This window comes from Chionomys nivalis, chromosome 4 (assembly GCF_950005125.1).
Source record: "Chionomys nivalis chromosome 4, mChiNiv1.1, whole genome shotgun sequence".
In the NCBI taxonomy this organism is placed as follows: Eukaryota; Metazoa; Chordata; class Mammalia; order Rodentia; family Cricetidae; genus Chionomys; species Chionomys nivalis.
In genome coordinates this window covers 63,389,694-63,405,519 of record NC_080089.1, presented here as the reverse complement: position 1 = coordinate 63,405,519, position 15,826 = coordinate 63,389,694, and the positions used below count along the sequence as shown (strand labels likewise).

At 45.4% G+C, this 15,826-nt stretch overlaps 2 protein-coding genes across 3 annotated transcripts in view; one reads left to right on the top strand and one right to left on the bottom strand.

Moving 5' to 3' along the window:
* Nucleotides 1-7,192, top strand: part of Map2k1 (mitogen-activated protein kinase kinase 1) — a 74,116-nt gene extending 66,924 nt beyond the window's left edge. The window contains exons 8-11 of the mRNA XM_057766855.1: nucleotides 2,057-2,121; nucleotides 5,206-5,267; nucleotides 5,563-5,608; nucleotides 6,136-7,192. Coding sequence (XP_057622838.1) covers nucleotides 2,057-2,121; nucleotides 5,206-5,267; nucleotides 5,563-5,608; nucleotides 6,136-6,249 — 287 coding nt within the window. The 3' untranslated portion in view covers nucleotides 6,250-7,192. The remainder of the gene's footprint in view (nucleotides 1-2,056; nucleotides 2,122-5,205; nucleotides 5,268-5,562; nucleotides 5,609-6,135) is intronic.
* Snapc5 (small nuclear RNA activating complex polypeptide 5) lies at nucleotides 214-14,763 on the bottom strand. 2 transcript variants are annotated; one of them, XM_057766856.1, is made up of 4 exons: nucleotides 14,635-14,763; nucleotides 12,196-12,285; nucleotides 10,739-10,878; nucleotides 216-6,349 (listed from the first exon to the last, which is right to left on the bottom strand). In XM_057766856.1, the coding sequence occupies exons 1-3, from the start codon at nucleotides 14,722-14,724 to the stop codon at nucleotides 10,756-10,758; spliced, it is 303 nt and encodes a 100-aa protein (XP_057622839.1). In that variant the 5' UTR covers nucleotides 14,725-14,763; the 3' UTR covers nucleotides 216-6,349; nucleotides 10,739-10,755. The 2 variants fall into 2 exon arrangements, with proteins under 2 accessions (XP_057622840.1, XP_057622839.1); XM_057766857.1 differs by lacking the exon at nucleotides 12,196-12,285 and having other exon boundaries at nucleotides 214-6,349; nucleotides 14,635-14,755.
* Nucleotides 14,764-15,826: the final 1,063 nt, after the last annotated feature.

Below are 15,826 nucleotides of genomic sequence, written 5' to 3'. Positions count from 1 at the left end.
AGGGTTTCTCTGTGGTTTTGGAGCCTGTCCTGGAACTAGCTCTTGTAGACCAGGCTGGTCTCGAACTCACAGAGATCCACCTGCCTCTGCCTCCCAAGTGCTGGGATTAAAAGCGTGCGCCACCACCGCCCGGCATGTGGATTTCTTTTTAATTATGGTAAGGCTCACATAACAGTCTGTGTGTTTAGCATATATTATAATCAAGTGGTTTATAGTATGTGCTTCTGTTGTGCAGCTGCCACCACCAGCACAATCTTTCTAGAACATTTCCATCACCCCCAGATCATCTTTCCCCACTACCAGTTACTCCTACTTCCCACCAGCCCATCCCCTGGCAACCACTAATCTGCTCATTTCCTGTCTCCATAGATCTGCCAAATGTGTTCTAATTTTAAAAGCAGTATGTTCATGAGCACTGCGATGATCTCTGCTTCAGGGAAGAAACTGAGGCACAGAGCACTTTCCTTGCCAAGACCACACAGACCATAAGAAGTGGCTAATCTGACTGCTAAAGCATAAACTTAGCAGCAGCACATGCTTCTGAGTGTTGTACACTGAGATGCCTGGCTCTTGTACATCCTTCTCATACAACTTTCTCAGGCTTTTGTTTAGTTATTTATTTTGGTGTTTTGTTTTTGCTTGAAGTTTTTTTGAGGTACAGTGTAACTCTGAGTGACCTGAAACTTTCTCTGTAGAGCAGGCTAGCTTTTGCTCCCAGAAATTGCCCCGTTTTTGCCTCCTGAGTGCTGGGATTAAATACATGTGCCACCGTACCTGGCCAGCCTTCTCATTTTTATGTGACTTCTGTTTGGAGTTCTTGTCTGACCAGGGAGAACTGGTCTTTATCCTGTTAACCTAGTGACTAAACATGTGCAGGAAGAGAGAGGCATCAGTGCTTGAAGGGCATGTCTTGGTTTTTTTTTCCTTTTTGTTTTTAATATTGTGGTCATTCTATCTATCTGACTATCTATCTGACTATCTATCTGACTATCTATCTATCTATCTATCTACCTACCTACCTACCTACCTACCTACCTACCTACCTACCTATCTCGGGACAGGGTTTCTCTGTGGGACAGCCCTGGCTGTCCTGGAACTTACTTTGTAGACCAGACTGGCCTCAAATTCACAGAGATCTGCTTACCTCTACTTCCCAAGTGCTGGGATTAAAGGTGTGTGCCACCACTGCCCGGCTGGAAATTTTATTATATAGCATGTAAAATTAATTGTCAGTCGAATAAATGAACACCTAAAAAAACAAACATGTATAACATTTCCAACTGTCCTTTTTATTTATTTATTTAATTAATTAATTTATTTTTGGGGGACGGATTTCAAGACAGGGTTTCTCAGTAGCTTTTGGAGCCTGTCCTGGAACTAGCTCTTGTAGACCAGGATGGCCTCTAACTCACAGAGATCCGCCTGCCTCTGCCTCCCGAGTGCTGGGATTAAAGGCGTGCGCCACCACCGCCTGGCCCAACTGTCCTTTTTAAACAGTTTGACATTTCAAGCATTGTAAGGAAGATGAGAGAACTGGAAATTGTCAGTTGAGCACATTTCAAACAAAATGTTCCTCATGGTCAATTGCTTGTGATCTTTGTGCAGGAAAGGAAGAAATACATGCTCAGGGCGAATTAAAAACAAATTCTAAGCCTGAGAGTTTGGCTTAGTGGCAGAGCTTGCCTAGCACTTGTGAAGCTGTGGGCTCTACTTATACAATGCACATAAGCCAAGCCCAAATATAGCCCTGAACTTATTTACTTGTTATGCCATTGGCTGCTCTGTAAATGAAGGATGGGAAGATGAATTGTCACTTGATTCCCATTCCAAAGATCTATTCTTTGACTCGGTGGTCAACTGATTTGCTTGAGGTCACACATCTAGGATGTTCCTGAGCACAGACTCATAGCCTAGCCTTCTGGATTCTCTCCATGTTTAGGCCTTGACTAAAGTGGCTTTTTATTAATGATCTGTGCTCAACCCCTTGACTCATATTGGCAAGTAGCTTCTTGTCTATATCTACATTTTTTTTAACTTCTTCTTTATAAATCTGCAGCATATGGAATGGACAGCCGACCTCCCATGGCAATTTTTGAGTTGTTGGATTATATAGTCAATGAGGTAAGTGCTGCCAGGTTTCCTTGACGTAAGTTATTCTACTTAGGAAAGTAGTTATGAGGGCTGGAGAGATGGTTTAGTAGTTAAGAATACCAGAGGTCCTAAGTTTAATTCCCAGGAACCACATGGTGGCTCACAACCATCTATCCTGGGATCTGATGCCCTCTTCTGGCATAAAGTTGTACATAGAGCTAGGGCACTCATACATAAAGCTTTAAAAAAAAAAAAAGTTATGAGCTGGCGAGATGGCTCGGTGGGTAAGCACAGTGGTTGTTCTTGCAGAGGATCTGGGTTCAATTCCCAGCACTCACATGACAGCTCATAATCATCTGTAACCCTAGTTCCAAGGGATCTGACACCCTCCTTTGTGGATACTGCATGCATGTAATACACAGACATACATATGGACAAAATACACACATAAAATGCAAAAACAAAAACTTGGAAAGGGAAAAAATAAAATAGCAGTTATGAGTGTGTTGGTATATACCTGTGATCCCAGTACTCAGATTGAGACAGGAGAGTTTTAAGCCCGGGGCAGAACTGGACTACATAGTAAGATCCCTGTCTCAGAAGTGTAGGTGGAAGAAAAAACCATGGCTGACTTAGTCAGCATGCCTGTGACCTCTGTATATATTTCTTGGCTGTTCTAGAACTGGCCCTGTAGAACAGGCTGGCCTTCAGTTCTCAGCCATCCACCCGCTTCTGCCTTCTGAGTGCTGGGATTAAAGACGTGTACCACCACCATCCAGCTGTTTCTTATAACGTGCTGTTTAAAAAGCTGTGACTAGGGTTGGAGAGATGGCTCAGAGGTTAAGAGCACTGTCTGCTCTTCTAGAGGTCCTGAGTTTAATTCCCAGCAACCACATGGTGGCTCACAACCATCTGTAATGAGATCTGGCACCCTCTTCTGGCAGGTATATGTATAATAGATAAATTTTAAAAAAATGCGGTGACTATAGAAAGAGATGTGGAACATCCATTATCAATTCTGTGAATAAGCAAATTACTTTGGGTTGAAGTGGCTCAATCCTGTAATCCTAGCACATGGGAGGCCAAGGGAGAATATCATGACTTCTGGGCTAGCCTGCACTATAGAATGAGACACTCTCTCTAAAAGAAGAGAAAAAAGTTTAATGTGCCTACTAAAAAGGCGATTAAAAATCAAACTCTTTATTATTACTCTTGGTTGACTTTAATATAAAGAGCCATACCTGTTGTGAAATGATGGAGGAGACTTGCCCCAAGGTTTGCTCCAGATAGCCTGGGGCAGCACATGGATGTGAGGAAGCCGGGTGGACCAGTACTCTGTCTTGCAGAAGGAGCAGCCTTGGCAGTTGATGAGAAGGGATGAGTGCTGTTACCTTTCACAGGCAGCACTGGGCGCAGACACAGTTGTCACCTTTCTTTTACTGCCTCAATAAATCATAGGATATCCTCTGTCCTTCTCTGAAAACAGACCCTTAAAGGCACAAAAGGTCCACTCTCACAAACTCTACAGGGAATATCCTACATTTATCTTTTCCTGCTCACCAGGAAACCTACTTTACTTCTCTAATGTGTGTAGATCAGTGTGCCAAGCAGCACAGGGCAAGGCAGAACAGTGCCGGCTTGAGAGGCTCATCAGTGCTGGGTGGGCCATCTGTCCTCTGTCTATTGAAGCCTGCATGGCTCTAGGTGGGCGGCCTGTTAGGGAGGCCTGGACCACCTGTGCAGCTCTGTACACTGCTTTCCTCACTCTTCTTCAAGCCAGCCGAGGTGGGCCAAACTGCCTTTGCCCTCTTCATATAGGTAAGGAAACTGAGGCTCCAGGATGGGCAGTAGCTACGTCTTTTCCCCAGCGTTTTCTGTCACCTACCTCTTTCCATTCCCTGACCCCAAGTGTCTTTGTTTGCACTCAGCCCTTCCTTGTCTGCCCTTTCTTAGGAGGAGCAGGCTTTGGCCTCTGGAGACCAGTAGTTTTCTCTTGAATATTCCTCACCACCTCAGCAGCAGGGACAATTTACTGGGAGGAGCTTGCTCAGGCCCACTGTTCTACAATCTGGGTGGGAGCTGACCTCAAATTGACAAGGCCTTCAGGGTGTAAGGGTTTATTGGGCTTTTTAGTAGGGTACTTGCATTTTGTTTTTGTAATGCTGAGGACAAAACCTGCCTCATACATGCTATGCAAGCTCTCTACCACTGAACTGAGCCACGCGTGCAGAACCAGGGTTGGTTCTGTTTGTTTTAGGTAAGCTCTCATCATGTAGCCTGGACTAGTCTCAAATGCCTCAGCCTTCCAAAATGATGGGACTGCAAGCAGGTACCACCCAATTAGTGGTTTTTTTCTTCCTTCCTTCCTCTTTGTTTTTTAAAACAGGGTCTCACTACATATCTCTGACTTGAATTCACTATGTAGACTAGGCTGGCCTAGAACTCAAGAGATCTACCTACTTCTGCCTTCTGCATGCTTTAGCTGATGTCTCATTAGAGCAGGGACATCTTAGGTCTATCTCAAGTACTGCTCCTCCCAAGAAAGCTACATTGCTGGCACAGGTCATGTAAACTGCAGATTTCCTCAAGCTACTCTCAGGATCTGTGCCAGGGACCTGGGACCACACTGCTACAGCGTGTGGGCAGTATTCATCCATACTCAGCCTTGCCAGTTAATGTGTTATTAACTTTCTGTTACTATTCAGGGCTCAGAAAACGGTTTTGTTTTGTGGTTTCTGGGAGTAGTCAGGCCGAAGTGGTACTTCCTGGTTTGTGCATTCCTGAGGCTTCTGCTATTGGTGACTACTGCTGACCCTCCAGGCCAGTCCCGCTCTTACACTACTATTCTTACTCTGCAGCGGAGTCTAAACGCAGGGTTCTAGAGCTGATAGCACAGCCTTATTTCATAGGAGACTGAACAGGCTAAGGGAAACATGGTTTGTTCAGTCACCAGAGTGGTAGAATACTTGAAGTGGTCCCAACAACGTGAACCAGGACAAACAGGACTTCCTAAGGCCACTTTCCTGGAACCGATGAGGGTAGCAGTGGCCAGAGGCATGGTGGGGAGGTGACTGGAACAGCGGTCAAGAGTCTCACATGGTGATATGTTTGCAGCCTCCTCCAAAATTGCCCAGTGGAGTATTCAGTCTGGAATTCCAAGATTTTGTGAATAAATGGTAAGTTTGCACTACATCCCCAAGACCCTGGCCTTACCCTTTCCCTGTCCACTGACCCTGGTTGCTGTTATACCCCTTGTAGCACTGGCACGTGCTACTCTTACTTGAACTGCAGGGATCATCCTGTTGCTTCCTGACCTTGATTTAATTCAGCAAGACTTCCTTTATGTGCTCAGGCAGGATGGTGTGCCTAGAATGGAGGAAGAGCCAGGCTCAGGCCTCTAGTTCCTCAGCCTTCATGTAAGGGGCAGTGACTGGAAACCAGTGCTCTCACATTAATCTTCCTTCTTTTCAGCTTGATAAAGAACCCTGCAGAGAGAGCAGACCTGAAGCAGCTCATGGTGAGTCTCAGAGCCTGTTTATTCATCTCACTTGACCATTTGTCCGTCTTGCCCCAGCCCTCATTCTTTAGTCAGGGTTGGGGCTGCACAGTGCCACATGTGAGTTACAGGGGGGACCTGGGATGCGAGTCAGGGAGGGGCCAGCCCACAACCTTCCTGAGGACAGGACTTTTTTTTCCTAGTTCTGACTGGTTCATCTCACATTTCCAGCGTCCTGGGTTGCTCTCCATCTAATTCTTGTTTGACGACATTGGCACAGGGATGTGGTATTTTAAGGTCCATGCTCCATGCCCGGTGTAGCCTTGAGTGTAGTGTACCTTCTAACAAGTCAGGGTTGCCCAGAGACAAGGGCCGCACAACTTATATGCATGGTCATGGCAGAGGATCTTTGGGCTGCAGCTGGCCTACTTGCTGTTCAAGGGTGAACACTAGAAGCATCTTCCAAGTGGTCCGACCAGGCTGAGACTCTTGCTTTTTCCTCCTGGTAGTTTTTAACAGCATTTCCTTTCTCTGTTTTCTGCACCCAGGTTCATGCTTTCATCAAGAGATCTGATGCTGAGGAGGTGGACTTCGCAGGGTGGCTCTGCTCTACCATTGGGCTTAACCAGCCCAGCACACCAACCCACGCCGCTAGCATCTGAGCCTTTGGGAAGCAGCAAAGAGGAACTCCTCTGCCCAGCGGCATGCCATGTTGCTTTCAGGCCTCTCCCATGCTTGTCTCTGTTCAGACGTGCACCTCATCTGTGACAAAGGATGAAGAACACAGCATGTGCCAAATTGTACTTGTGTCATTTTTAATATCACTGTCTTTATCACTATGGTTACTCCCCTAAGTGGATTGGCTTTGTGCTTGGGGCTATTTGTATGTTGATCACACTCATACCAGGCTGAACTATAGTGAAACCCTGGTGACCTGGGTGGTCATTCTTACTGATGTTTGCACTGCTGTTCATGTTCCGTGACTCAATGGCTGCCTGGATTGTCAGGATTCTCGGCCCCTTGGTACTTCACTTTTGTTGGTGACCTCTCAGTCTGAGGAGAGGGAGCCTTGTGAGACCCTTCACAGGCAGTGCATGGGAAGCATGCTTTGCTGCTAATGAAATGAGCTTCAGATTGTGTACATCATGTTATTTTTATTTTTTGCTTTTGGTATAGAATTTAGCAATTCCCATCAAAAAAAGGAAAAAAAACAACAAAAAAACAAAAATCTACCCAGAGCCCATCACTGCCATGATAGCTGGGGCTTCAGTCTGTCTACAGTGGCGATTTTTAGACTTCTGGTTGTATTTCTATATTTATTTTTAAATACACTGTGTGGGGTACTTAGTGTGGTATACGTCTCTTAAGTTTGGATTAGTGTTTCTAAATAGGTGGTTATTTTGAATGTCATAGATGGATTACGGCATCAGTATGTGTCAGAGTTCTATCTTTTCTCCAATCCCAGCACCAATGCTATTGTAAACGTGTATAGTGCCTACAAATTGTATGAAAATCCTTTTACCATTTTAATCCAGATGTTTATCAAATCTAAACTCTTATTCTAATAAAAATACTATCAAGTTAAAATAAAAAGGACAAAAGATATTTCTGCTTTTGTGGCAGGCCTTTCGATTTCTCTAGACTATAGGAAATGAAGTGATTGGCCATGCACTGAAGTAGGGAAAGTGAAGACAGGAACACAGCTGGAAGTCCTAAATACAGCGTCTCTGTTGATGGTGTGAACACCCTGACCAAAGGAGCCTGGGGAGGAAGGGGTTACTTCAGTTCACAGCCTGTAGTCAGTCCACCATCCAGGGAACTCATGGCAGAAACTGAAGCAGAGGCCATGGGAACCCTGCTTACTGGCTTGCTCTTCGTGTTTGCTGAACCTTTCTTATAGCACCCAGGAACACCAGCCCAGGGGTAACACAGGCCACAGTGAGCTGGGCCCTCCCACATCAGTCATCATTCAATAAAATTTACCACAAGCTGCCCACAGGACAGTCTGTTGGGGGCAATTTCTCAATGCATGTTCCCGCTTCCAAAATGACTCTAGATTGTTTTGAGTTTACATAAAAACTAGTCAATATTCAGGGTGTGGTACCATAAGTGTCCTTAATTCCAATACAGATTAATTTAATTCCAACACAGATGAATTTCTGAGTTTGAGGCTGGCTTGGTCTATATAGTGAGTTCCAGGACAGCCAGGGGTATGCAGAGAGACCTCGTCTCAGGAAAAGAAAAAAGAGAAGCAGGGCGGTGGTGGTGGTACACACCTTTAATCCCAGCACTCAGGAGGTAGAGACAAGTGGATCTCTGTGAGTTCAAGGCCAGCCTGGTCTACACAGCAAGTTCTAGAACAGGCTCCAAAGCTACAGAAAAAAAAAAATCCTGTCTCAAAAAGCCAAAAAACAAACAAACAAAACCAAACCACACACATAGTAACCAGTGCACACACTGTCAGCTCTGTGCAGTAGGCATTGGGTCTCCTGCAGAACTGTAACGCTGACTACCACCTGCCCAGGGCCCGTGAACAAGGAGTCGCTTTACATAAGGAGAAAGCTACAGGTGTGTGTCCTAGGGTTTCTACTGCTGTGACAAAACACTCTGACCAGAAGCAGTTTGGGGAGGAAGAAGGGTTGACTTGGCTTACATATCCTCAATCACAATCCACTGAAGTAAACCAAGGCAGGTACTCAAACTGGTTGGGAACCTGGAAGCTGATTTAGAGGAATGGACGAATGCTGCTTACCGGCTTGTTCAGCTTTCTGAATTAGAGCACTCAGGACCACAGCCCAGAGGATGAGCCATCCCACATCAACCACTAATAAAATACTCCACGGGCTTGCCTAAAGCTCAGTCTTATTGACACATTTCATCAATTGAGGTTTGCTCCTCTTAGATGACTGTATCTTGTGTCAGCTGACAAAATCCTAGCCAGCAAAGTGGGGCTGGGAACTTGTCTGAGCAAAATCATGCTACTTCTCACAGAACATTCCTTATTTTCTGTAGCAAGGCCTGCCTGCCAGTAGCCATACCCACAGGAATTCCTTGCTGGTGTGAGAGCCTTCAGTAAGGTCTAGTCAGTCTGCTGTGCTATACTAGGAAATGGTTTCCTTTCACTATACCCTCTGGGGGGAGGGGTACTCCCCAGTGCTGGCTTTGTCATGCCTATGAGGTAGCTGTAAAGTCAGAAAAAAAGATGGGGTCAGAGCTGAGCGGTGGCGCACGCCTTTAATCCCAGCACTCAGGAGGCAGAGGCAGGTGGATCTCTGTGAGTTCCAGGCCAGCCTGGTCTACAGAGCAAATTCCAGGACAGACTCCAAAGCTACAGAGAAACCCCATCTCAGAAAAAAAAAAACGGGGGGGGGGGGTCTGTGTGGGGCTGGAGAGATGGCTCAATGGTCAAGAGCATTGGCAGTTCTTCCAGAGGACCTGGGTTCAATTCCCAGCCCCCACATGGCAGCTAACGACTGTGTAACTCCAGTTCCAGGGATCCGACACTTTCACACCAATACACATAAAAAACGTACCATATACAATTGTGAGGTACAGTTTAGATACCAGCACCCAAATTAGAAGTTGGGCATCCCACAGACATGCACCTCCTGCTCTGAGGGATCGAATTTTGTACCCACATGTACTTACATATGTACACACACAAGCAAATAAACCTTAAAAAAAAAAGTGCAGGTGACATGGTTCAGTGGGTAAGGTAACAGTGCTTATATTGAGCCTGGCAGGCAATCCAAGTTCTCACAGAGTGGAAGAACTGACTTCCATAAGCTGTCCTATGACCTCCATATGCACACTGTGGTACACATGTCCACAAACACAAGAGCACAAAAAGGAACTCCAAACCAAGCTGACCTAAAACATCAGGTATCCTATAGGCCATTTCATCACTAGTCCTTGATTTCTTCTATAAGAGAGTATCTTACAAAAAAACCAGTGTGTGTATTGTGTTGTATAGGTAGCTGTTAGTATAGGCCTGTGTATGGTTTGTTTGGTGTGTATTGGGGAGGTGTACGTGTGTGCTGTGGCCAGAGGTTGTTGGTGCTTTTTCACTCTTTTAGATTTCTGTGTAGCCCTGGTCATCCTGGAACTTGCTCTGCTGACTCTGCCTCTCGAGTGCTGGGATTAAAGGCGTAAACCACCACCGCCCAGCATTTTCCCTCATATACATATATATATATATACACATACATATATACATATACATACATACATATATATATATATTTTTTTTTTTTTTTTTTTTTTTTGAGACAGGGTCTCTATGCAGTCCTGGCTGTCCTGGGACTTGTTATGTAGACCATGACAGTGTCCTGACCTCCTGCCCCTGCCTCCCTCAGTCATCTCCTACAGGATACCCTGTAGACCATCACAGTGTCCTGACCGCCTACAGGACTACCCTACCCCTAGTAATGACTGAAGTTATTTCAGTTTGTATAGTGTTTGCCTTTTTCAGAAAAAAGGAGGGATAGAATGACTGCTTATTTCCCGTAGCATAATGATCTAGAGATCAACCCATGCATTGTGTTTACCTTGCATTGTATTTTGTTTTCATTACATTCCAGACTGGCCTCACAGTGGGTAATCACTTCTGCTAGAGAATCTCAAAGCCTGGGATTACAGGAGTGTATATGCCAAAGCTCACTAAAACTCCTTATTTTCTACTAAACATCTTTTAGATAATGACCAGGTATTATCCACTTTTTCCCAGTTGTCCAGTGGTGAAGTTGACCTTGAATTGTTTAATATAGTAGAGCAGGAAAAAACATTTTTGTAGCTTGCTGTACACTAGCATTATTCTAAACCCTTCCAGCGAGTTCTGGGACTAAAGGTGTACACCTCCATGCCCAACATCACTGGTTTTTCTTTTTTTCATACAGGGTCTCTTGGTGAACCCGAAGCTCACTGGCCGGCCAGACAGCTTCAGGCTCCCTCTCCTCAGTGTTGAGGATACAAGCATGTAACACTTTGCCCAGCTTATTACATAGATGTGGAGATCCAAACTCATGTTTTCATATTTATATGGAAGATACTTTACCGAATGAGCCTCTCCTGTCCACAGTGTATACTTTTTTACAAAGCACCGGTGCCCAAGGCAAGTGCCTGGGACTTAGAAATTCAGTTTGTAAAACTAACCCAAGCTCTTGTCCCCCTTACGAATCAGATTCTTCCTCCTCCTCCTCCTCCTCCTCCTCTTCTTCCTCCATAGGGCTCCTTGTACTCAGCTTCAGTGTGGTTTGATTGATTGATGCTTCATTGTCGACATGCACCGACATCTGTGCAAAACGAGAACACTGGCATTACTAGGAAGGAGCTGAACCTCAAAACAGCACATTCTTTAAAATCAAATCTCTTTTGTGGGGTTGGAGAGATGAAGAGTACTTGTTACGTGTGGGTGGAGGTTGTGCACGCCTTTAATCCCAGCTCTAGAGAGGCAGAGGCAGGCAGATGTCTGAATTCGAGGCCAGCCTGTTCTACAGATTTCAGGACAGCCAGGGCTACAGAAAGAAATCCATTTTTTTTCCCCTCATCACATTTTTATGACTGAGAGGAAAGATCACTTTCCTGTTTCTGGCTTCTCCGGTTACTGAAAAGGAGTAATAAGAATTGCTTCATATTCTCTAAAATATGTCGACTGACCTTCAGAATCTATTAGAAACCATCAGCAAAAATAATTGTGTAGACTACACAGTTTATTACAGAATTTCCAAAATATGATATATTTAGAAAGAATATGACTGTATTGGCTCTTACTATTGTTGGTTTTAGCTTTTGTTTTTTGTTTTTTCAAGACAGGGTTTCTCTGTAGTTTTGGTTCCTGTCCTGGAACTAGCTCTTGTAGACCAGGCTGGCCTCGAACTCACAGAGATCCACCTGCCTCTGCCTCCTGAATACTGGGATTAAAGGCTTGTTCCACCACTGCCCAGCTTGTACTGGCTTTTTGAAGGCACTTCGTAAGAGTGGGTAGGGTAACACCTGCTACTCGTCCTTTAGCCCGTGCTTTGTGCTTGAAGCCACACCCATACAGAGCAGCAACTATGACACATCCCTAAACTAGTCCTAGAAGAGCCAAATTTCTAAACAGGATGCGGGGGCACATGCCTGTAATCCCATACAGGGAAGAAGATCAGAAGGCGGCCAGTCTGGGTATGTAAGACACTGTTTAAAACAAAACTCACCATGACCTCTACCACTACCAGTTTCTTGCAGTTCACTTGAATAACTAGGAATAATGGAGTAACCTGGGTAACTGGGAAGGCCAGGCATAGCGGTACACTTTATGAGAGTAGGGAGAGGCTGCTTAAATCTGACAAAGTATAAAATACAGGCTACTTATTACCTGAAAGATTAATGTATATTAGTTATTTATTGAACTACAAATTATGAGGGGCTGGAGATATGGCTCACTGGTAGGGTCCTTGCTCACCATGTATGAGGCCCCAGGTTCAATCCACAGTAAATTCCCTCATGCCCTGATTGGCATGTCCCAGAGTCCTTTGGACTTGATAATGTGCTATACAGCATTCATGTAGCTATGCAAGGGAACAAAGGGACTCCACACTGTCCGGAAGCCTGTACTCCACCAAACTTACATCACACAACTGTTCAGGCGCAGGCCGAGAAGACAGTGTTTCAGTCCCTCTTCGAGAACTTATCATGGATTGGAGGGCCAGTTCTTCAACCTAGGGAAGGAGAGTTGGGGACATGTACTGAGCGTTCTGCTGGGTTACTAAAGTGAGTGGATTCCTAGAAGCTGTGAAGGTTGGCATCACGAAAGGGAGCTGCTTCTAATCCCAGGCCTGCTCCCGAAGGGCAAAGGAAACTCTTGGGCTTTAGCTGCTCTCCACACCCCCACTGAAACAGGGTATCACTATGTAGTCCTGGCTGCCCCATAACTTGGTATGTAGACCAGGCTGGCCTTGAATTCACAGAAGTCCACCTGCCTCTGCCTCCCAAGTGCTGGGAGTAAAGGCATGGGCCCGAAGGGACACTAGCTGAGTTTGTGGCGTTGGCAGGCATTGCCCTTCTCCCCATTCCTTTTGCCTTACTAAAAACCATGAGATTACATCCTGAAGCCAATCTCTCCTCCTGAGGCTGAATACTAAGGTCCAGTCCCTTTGGCTCATCTAATTAATATGCCTAATTAAAATTAAGTACCTCTCCCTAACACGAGGTTTTCCCTTTTACTTTCACAAACTGCCATTTTCCTATGGGCCATGTCTGTCTCTTCTCTGTTCAGAAGCAGCCCTCTGTCCTCTGGGACAAATACCCTTGAACCTTTCCCTTGTTACCCTTCTGTTGGTCCTCACCGTCTATCTCCTGCCTTTGTCTCTTATTCCCTGACCTCTGTCCTCTGGGGGGGGGAAATGTCCTTTATGCTGAAAACTTGGTCTTCAGTGTCTAGAGTCAGCTTTGAAGTTCCCTACACAGTCTCATCTGCTTTTTTGAGACAGGGTTTTTTTGTGTAGCTTTGGCTGTCCTAGCACTCACTCTGTAAACCAGGCTAGTCCTGTGCTTATAGAGGTGCACCTCCTCCTACTTACCTGTTTTTTTTTTAAATAATTTATTTATACTTATTTTATGTACATTGGTGTTTTGCCTGTGTGAGGGTGTCAGATCTTAGAATTACAGACAGTTGAGTTGCCATTTGTGTGCTGGGAATTGAACCCAGGTCCTCTGGAAGAGCAGTCAGTGCTCTTAACCACTGAGCCATCTCTTCAGCCCCTGCTTACCTGTTTTTTAAAGAGAAGAACTTTATTGGTGTTTAGCTAAGCTGCAGGCTTCCACACCGCAAGACCAAGCAGCTCAGCAAGGAAATGCAGGTGCATCACTAAAAGGCCAGGTGTAGGGACCGGAGAGATGAATACTGGTTAAGAGCACTTCCAGAAAGTTAGAACCAGTGTAACCACTGCAACTAGATCTCCCAGAGTCGGGGCTCTATTCCCAGCACCCATATGGTGGCTCGCAACTATCTGTAACTCCAGTTCCAGGCAATCTAACATGCCCTTTTACCTTCCCCAGACACTAGGCATGAAAGTGCTGCTCAGACATACATGCAATAGATATAAAATTACATACACCAATAGATACAAAATTTTAAAAAACAAAAGATATATAGACAGACACACAAACATATAGAAGAATATATATGACATCAGGTGTAGCTGGTTGTGCAACTGCGCTCCTGTAATCCTGGCACCGAGGCAAAAGGATCACAAGTTTGAGGCCAACCTGGGTTACATAGAAAGTTCAAGACCAGCCTGGGTTACATAGCGAAGCTATATCTCTCTCTGACACACACACTTCTCTCTGTGTCTTTCTCGGACACACACACGCAATGCAAGTGAGTGGTCAGCTGTCTCCACAGACACAAATATATGTCCTAAGACTGAGATTGTCTACTCACTAACGAGAAAATGACGGCAGGAGATCAGAAACCACCTGTTTACTGAAGCATCAGGGTACCTGCGTTTGGGAAGTCAGCGTCACCACACAATCACTAGGAGCCTGTAGGGGTCCTGTAGCAATAAGTGTGCGCCACTTCTAACTGCCCCGAGGAATACTGCTTGTCATTTTCTATACCACAGGTATACAAGTTCAGTTTGTAGAGGCCTTCTGTAACCCTCACGTCACTTGCATATGACTGAGGAGCTGGTATTTCCACTATCATTTCACAGGACCAAATTACCCCGAGGTCTAGGGAGTGAACAAGGCAGATGTAAACCAGCGTTCTTCCAGTCAGTAACTGCTCCCTAAAAGTTACTGAGAACTCTAGAGGACAAGTTTCTCTCCCAGACCTCATTCACACCCCAGGAGGATCTAAATTCCCTTCTAGTTTTGCAACACTAAAGCCCTTTCCAGTGCATATAAACACTAGTAACCAGCAGGTGAGGCGTGATCAGGCGGGCCAGAGGTGGGCTTAGGGGGCTAAGCCCGCGGTACACTTAAGAGGACCGGAGCGGTGCGGAGCAAGCTGCCCGGAGCTCTAATGCAGGCAACGGTCACGCGCGAGGGCCTGGTGGCTAGCTCACCTTGAGGCGGTTCAGTTGGTCGTGCAAGGCCGCCTTCAGACGCAGCAGCGTTTCCTCCTCCTTGCGGAGTTCCTGCAGCCGGCTTAGCATCCTCTTTCTCCCCTCGTAAGGTCAATGACTTTTGCCGGGCGCCCAGTGATGACGCCACTTCCGACTTCCGGAAGCAGTCATGGGTCGCCAGTTTAAGCAGTTTACTGATTCCGGTACCGACGAGTCTCAAAGCGCGGGGTAATGAGTTTGGAGTTTTAAATCCCATTGCTGATTACTTAAAGTAGAATTAGGTAAACTCGTTTCACAGGCTTCAAGAAATCAGTTCTCGCCGGGCGGTGGTGGCGCACGCCTTTAATCCCAGCACTTGGGAGGCAGAGGCAGGCGGATCTCTGAGTTCGAGGCCAGCCTGGTCTACAAGAGCTAGTTCCAGGACAGGCTCCAGAACCACAGAGAAACCCTGTCTCGAAAAACCGAAAAAAAAAAAAAAAAAAATTCTCACCGGAGCAGTTTTGTTTTTTTTTTTTGAAACAGTGTTTCTGTTATCTTTGGAGGCTGTCCTGGTATTCTTTGTGGCCCAGACTGGACTTGAACTCACGAGATTGCCTGCCTCCTGAGTACCAGGTTGTGCGCCTCACCAGAACACTTTTAACGTGCAGTTTGCTCCAAATGGCTTTTCTCCACAAAGGTTGGAGACATTTGCAGGCAGAAAGCAAAATGGCAATTTCTAGTTCAAATCTTTAGCGTGACATAAAGCCTCTTAATCTTAAGGAGCTCTCATTTCCCAGAACAGAAGCTAACCAGTTATAATTAAAAATCCTTTTACCTTAATTTACTGTCTGCTATATTACTTTTGAGCTAATACTATTAAGTATACAGCAAATTAAGTCAGTTGTATGACGACCAAATTGACATTTATATTTAGATCAGAGGAAACACTTCACTCTTGGTTAGGGCTAAAGTACTTAGCTCCCAAGGAACCATATTGCACATCTACCGAGGCTGATACTTCCTTGTACCATCATGCACTCTGGTGGTTACTAATTGTTGACCCTTCACGAACCACCCACTTCCTGATTTAATAACCCACAAGCTTCTCAGACAAGTCTTCCAAGATGCTAATAGAATGAACTTCACTATAGGCCTGGGAAAACCTCAAATTCATTTCACATCAGATTATAATGTGGAACAATTTATAAATTTA